Source organism: Phalacrocorax carbo, chromosome 6 (assembly GCF_963921805.1).
Source record: "Phalacrocorax carbo chromosome 6, bPhaCar2.1, whole genome shotgun sequence".
NCBI lineage: Eukaryota > Metazoa > Chordata > Aves > Suliformes > Phalacrocoracidae > Phalacrocorax > Phalacrocorax carbo.
This window is the reverse complement of record NC_087518.1, coordinates 46,280,578-46,286,466: the sequence shown is the minus strand read 5'-3', so window position 1 is coordinate 46,286,466 and position 5,889 is coordinate 46,280,578. Positions and strand designations below refer to the sequence as shown.

At 46.1% G+C, this 5,889-nt stretch overlaps 1 protein-coding gene across 1 annotated transcript; it reads right to left on the bottom strand.

Annotated features, from left to right (window-relative positions):
* Nucleotides 1–2,386: 2,386 nt before the first annotated feature.
* LOC104042332 (cytochrome c oxidase assembly factor 7) lies at nucleotides 2,387–4,313 on the bottom strand. The gene is made up of 3 exons (XM_064455081.1): nucleotides 4,135–4,313; nucleotides 3,923–4,063; nucleotides 2,387–2,967 (listed from the first exon to the last, which is right to left on the bottom strand). Exons 1-3 carry the CDS (start codon nucleotides 4,238–4,240, stop codon nucleotides 2,519–2,521), a joined length of 696 nt encoding a protein of 231 aa, XP_064311151.1. The 5' UTR covers nucleotides 4,241–4,313; the 3' UTR covers nucleotides 2,387–2,518.
* Between the last annotated feature and the right edge of the window lie 1,576 nt (nucleotides 4,314–5,889).

Here is a 5,889-nt window from a genome sequence, read left to right as displayed (position 1 = left end):
CAAAATCAGTGCTTATTCCAGCAGAACGTTAGCTCAAAAAGTATGCAGGACACATGACAGTCTCTGAAGAGCACAAACCTTTACACAGCAGCAAGCTACGCAGCCTGAGCCCAGTAAAGGATGTAATGGACTAATTTTCCAGAACTCATGGTGTATGACTGCTCTTTGTTCTGTTTGATGCTGTAATGCAGTGAAGCTTATTTCCACTGATGACCATGGATTTTTTTATTCAAAATACAGGCTATATTCCTATATTCCACAGACTATTCTTGTATTCTTACTTTACGTACTATGGAAATTAGGGGCAATATAATTCCACAATAAAAACTATGTACAGCCATCTTGAAACTGACTGCGGTAATATTGTTCAATATATTTGAAGTAGAATATATGCAAGTACCCGCTTTCACTTGTATTTCTCAAGGTTGTCACGGGCAAAGCAAAACAAAACAAAAAAAAAATCACACAGTATCAAGGTTTATTTGATTACTGATTTTTGTATTTTGATTATTGATTAATCTTCTGGTTTTCCTCTTAGTTTGCATCATTTGGTGATCTATTCCCCTTACTCAAAATCCATTTTAAATGCAAAACTTAAATTTTGGTCTAGAAATATTAAAACATCTCAGTTTAAAAAAAAAATTCCTTCCAAGACACCTGTAGTGAGCTTTTTTGATGCTGTCTTTAAGATAGTAGAGCTGCAAGAATCAATTAATACACTTTGAAGCTTTCTCAGTATATTGAAGCTTCAATGACAGAGGTGTTTAAGAACAGCTTTGAAAGAACTAAGAGGACTTACAACTTGACTTTTAAGCCACAGCCTGAGAGAAGGAAGAAATAGCCAGCTGCTGTTTGTGAAAATCTGGCATGTTCTGAGTTTTGGTTTTTTTTAAGTAGTAGGTACCAGAAAGCATACTAACATACTTACGTCACTATCCCTCCTAAAAAACAAAGTAAAAATTAGTTAGAACTCATTCTAATTTCAGCTGTTGCAATGGCTGTATGCAAGTTGAAATGCTGAGCATGCCGAGAAACACACAAATGCATGTACTTTGCTAACCTGCCAAGCGAGGTGACATCCTTTCAGCATCCAGAACAATCCTCTGGTCCTTCAAGCACAATGTTTGTTTTGGACTGGAGAGTCCAGATTGTTAGCAGCTCTAACAGAACCTCTTCATGCATTCTGAACGTTGATGGCACAAACCCAGGAACTGACTGAAGCATCCAGCACTTGCACTGGAGTGCCACATCCCACATGTGTTGTAGATTAACTCTCAATGTCATTTTTCACCCTCAGTTACCAAGGCATCTGTTTGTTTCTTTTCAGATTGAGAGGTACTATTTTTATTTAAAAGATAACACAAAGCAACTGTGAGCTGCTTTTTACCAAAAAAGGGTAGAAAACAAAAGTATTGGAGAAGATTCACACGACAATGTTTAGGAATGTCAATGAATATATAAAAATAGCAGACAGCTCCAAAAAGCAGTCACCAGATTGAGTGTAACACCAAACCATGAAGTTAAGCAGGAAGAATAGTGACAGGCAGTCCCTGTGCAAATCAGTGTTCCTGGTAAAGCGAAGCGAGGTCTGTGACAGAGCCAGGCACACATACCGAGCAGGGGCCTGCACAGGCAGGCATTTCAAATCAATAAGCAGACATGGATGCAGCTCACATTGTGCACGACAGAGCACCAGCATTCAGAGGTTGTCACCCAACAGAAATATGTTTCCGTTTTGTAGGCTAGACCTCCATTTAAGAAGACAGCAGCTTACTACAACTCCATGCCAAGACCGCACACTGCTATAGAACAGCTTTTACTTGTGTGCTGAAGTGCTCAGTTTCTGCACAGCTTTCCCACATGGGCCTTTTTTCTGAATCCAGTTTTTTACTGAAGATGTTCTTGGACAAGAAATTTTTGTCTTGGCTCCAATTAAATGCTTAATTATTTAGAAAACAAAGTGTATCCAATAATTCCATAACATTGATTTACAATCAAATAATAAACATTTGCACAAATTAAATAATCGTACTAATAGCCTCTAAAACCTACAGACTGAATTGAGAAATCAGAACTTCTCAGATGAAATGATGGCATTAAATATGTAATTTAAAAGTCAGCCAGATATCAAATTACTATTTCTCCCTATAACAAGTCATCTCTTTTTTTCTCCTAGTTACAAGAGCTGTTTTGATGGTATGAAGACAAAGTAACTAAATCAGCAAGTCTAAATATAACCTCAGGATAACAATACCTTCAGCAAATAAACCTACTCAAATTTCTCAAGCCATCGTGGTACAAAGCAGCCTTAGAGCAGACTATGCAAATGTGCAATACACTTAAGAGCTTGTGTATTTAAAAACGTAGAAAGGCACAGCAGAGTTGGTCACGTTTGTTGCATCCACAAAAATAGTTTATTTGCATATGCAAATACAGGATGTTTCTCTGTTACGAAAAACCATATGCTCACAATTTAAATAACAAGTTCACTTGCCATTTCAAACTGCAACTGACAGTTTTACTGCCCAAACGTTAATGAACTTGAGGCTTCTTTCTGTTCTTTGTGCAACTGTTTTGCCCTGTTTTTCAAATCCTCTGCCTTAGCATCATTCTTCTCAATGCCATCTCCCAGTTTGTACATTCGACTGGCATTGGCACACGCCCATATGTGACCCAGCTCACACCCTTTCAGCGAGTACTTCAAAGCATGGTTCATGTCCTTAGGGACTCCAGGTGCTCCTTGGAGGTATATTACACTGAGGTTGAAGCAGCTAGGAGCAAAATTGCCATCACAGCCCTTTGTGTAATAGTCTCTAGCGACAACGGGATCAGGTTTATCATTGTTTACTCTCCCATCATGGGCCAACAGCCCAACATTATGACATGCATTTACTGACTTCTTCCCACCTTTCTCACAGGACTTCATGAAAGAGTTGTAGGCAGCTTTCAAATCTGGGTCGAGTCCACCTGTCAGCCGAGAAACCAGAAGATTACTGGAAGGACACACTAAAACACATGGGAGCTCTCTGCTTTGCAGCATGCTTCCCAGTGCTCTCTGGGAAATACAGCATCCCTCACTTCAGATGCTAGAAACAAAATTCAGGACTTGAGAGATGCTATCATTATCTTAATTACAAAGGTTTTGCTAATGTCTTCAAGCGAGGAAGCCTTCCTCCACTCCCCAGTAATCTCAACACCTTACCGCAGACAAAAAAACCCACCCAAAAGACAAAACACTCTTTCCACTACTACATCTATGGATTTCTTAAGAGCTTACACTAGGCTAAGTATTCTTTTGCCAGTACACCTATAGGTACACTGAGATTGTTACTAGTTCTTACCTACAGTTAAAAGTAAGTATCATCTTCCTCCCTAGTATTGTCAGTTGAAAGAAGACTCACTAATTTAGCTGTTTCCAATTACCAAACCAGCAGATACATGCTGGACAGGCTTAGGGCCTACTTATGTATCTGTAAGCAGGTTACAGTCAGTAAGTTTATTTCTTCCTTACTTTCTCTAAAAAAGAACAGCGCAATGAGAAGAAATCCAAATTTTAAGAACAGGACACCTAACAACATTCAGCACTGGATCTACTTACCACTTATACAGACATAATTATAAAAAAATAACACACGCGGTTAACCTAAAGTTGACTCTTCAGAAGAAAGAAATTTAAGATTTTCCACCCTTCCCGGGTTTTTATTACATGACCATAAACGGGGCAGGGCAGGCAGGCGCTCCCTCAGGGTCCGGAGGGAAGGCAGGCGCCCAGCGCCTCTCAACAGCAGAGCGCGTGTCCCCGGAGGCGCCAGCCGCCCTCCCGCGCGGCGCCCGTGGGCAGCAGCTGGCGCTGCCGGCAGGGCCACCGCACACCGGCGCCCGCTGCCCCGCGGGCGCAGGACCCGCCGCCGCCCCGGCTCACCTTTGCCGATGGCCTGGTAGGCCCCCAGCTTGTAGCAGCTCTCGCTGTGCCCGTGTGCCTCGCAGTTGTCGCGCAGCACCCGCGCCGCCGCCGCGAAGTCCTTCTGCACGGAGTCCAGGTAGTCGGCCAGGCGCTGGCAGCCTGCAAGGCAGCGGCGAGTGGGTGAGGCCGCCGCCGGCCCCCGGGCAGGGGCGCACGGCGGGGCCGCTTACCGTCCGGGTCCTTCTCCTTGAAGCACTGGTAGCTGTACTCGACGTGCAGGTTCTCCAGGTAGGCCCGCACCTCCTCCTCGTCCGCGAAGTCGATGAATCCGGCCATGCCGCAGCAGCGGGGCCGCCCGCGAGCGCCGAACGAGCGATCCGGAGCCTGTCTACCACGAGAGCCGAGCCATCGATCCGGAGCCTACCTTCCGCGAGCGCCGAGCCATCGATCCGGCACCTGCCTTCCGCCCCCGGCGCGGCGCGGAGCGGCGCTGCCCGCCGGGCCGAGCCCGCTGCCCCAGATCCCCCGGCTCCTTTCCGCCCGCGACGGGGGGTTGGCCCGCACTACCTTGTCTGTGCCCCACAGCATCAGCGCAGATGATTTAAGCAATGATATATTTTTATTCCTTTACGTTCAGGGTTTTGCACCCTTGGATGCATATTTCTGAGGTCCTGTTCAGGACAACCAAATCCCTAAGTCGGGACGTCACCCCATACATTAACACGCTACATGCACGGCCGAGAAGCCAGGGCTGTCTGACCACTTCCCCAAATAGTTGCCCGCCTGTTTCTGTCTCAGATTAACTGCTAAATGATCTTCAGATCAGTTTCAGAGCGGGGGAGTGACTGCTAGTGACTGTTATCAGCAGCCGTTCCTTTTCGTGGGTCAATAAAAGATCTTAGAGGTGCTTTTCGAAGAGTTGGAACCCTCGGTGCGAGCGCCTCTGAGCAGGCAGCGCCGGGGTTGTTGAAAACACCCGGGGAGCGGTGTGCAGTTAGCGACACACCACAAACCCGTGCTCCCTAGTTATGCACAAACTTAAGCCAAACCTGACATTAGGCTACTTATACAAAATACGGCTGACTATCCAATTCCAGTGGTTTTCAGCACGGAGTTTTCTGAGCACATTAGAAGTTTACATTCAAAATGTGTCAGAGGTAAAACGAATTTGAAAGAACGTTTGCGAACGCTTTGTCCCAGACGATTTCAGTAACATAACGGCGGCTTGCCAAGCTTTTGGGGTAAAAGAAACCCGGTTAAACCCTGCGCATAGGCTCCCGTAGGAAGAAACCCGACTGCCTATTAACGGCCGGAGCTAATTGCGAGCGCCCGGCCGCTCGGGCCGGCGGCACCACCTGCCGGAGGTGCTGCGGACATGCCAGTCACCGCCTCTCCTGCACCGTTTCCTTAACACTTCCCAGACTTTTCAGCGTTTGGGTTGGAGTTAATAGGCGTTGTCCACATGAAGCTAAATTCTGGCTTTCAAAATGTGTCGACCAAAACGCCTGACGCGTCTGTGGGAAGGCAGGTAAGAAGACACAGGCCGTTTGGCCCACGCTGACTGCTATCGGAGACGTTTTGTGTCAAGTCCTTTGTTCTGGAGAAGGTCTTTGGAAGACGAACTGCTTTTATACCAGCAATACTGTATCTCTGAAAATCCAGCTTTGAAAAATTTAAGTTTGCACAGCTCAGTAGAAGCTCTTTCAGTTTGTTGGTTTAAATCCCTGAAGAGTCTGCTCTTGCTGGCATTTTGTCTTTGCCTTTTCTGATGCCAATGTTGAGTCGGTGCAAACCCAACCGCGTGGCCTCTCTGTGCAGGAGCAAAGTGGCACAGCGAGGCAGCTGGTGCTGCTGCGGCTCCTGAGTGGGGCAGGCCAAGAATGGGCACTGAGAGCAGGGGATCAGCCCGTCGCTTCAAAGCTTTCACTGCCTGAGCCCAGAGAGGAGAATGGAAGATAGTTCCTCTCATAAATCTGGATAGAATA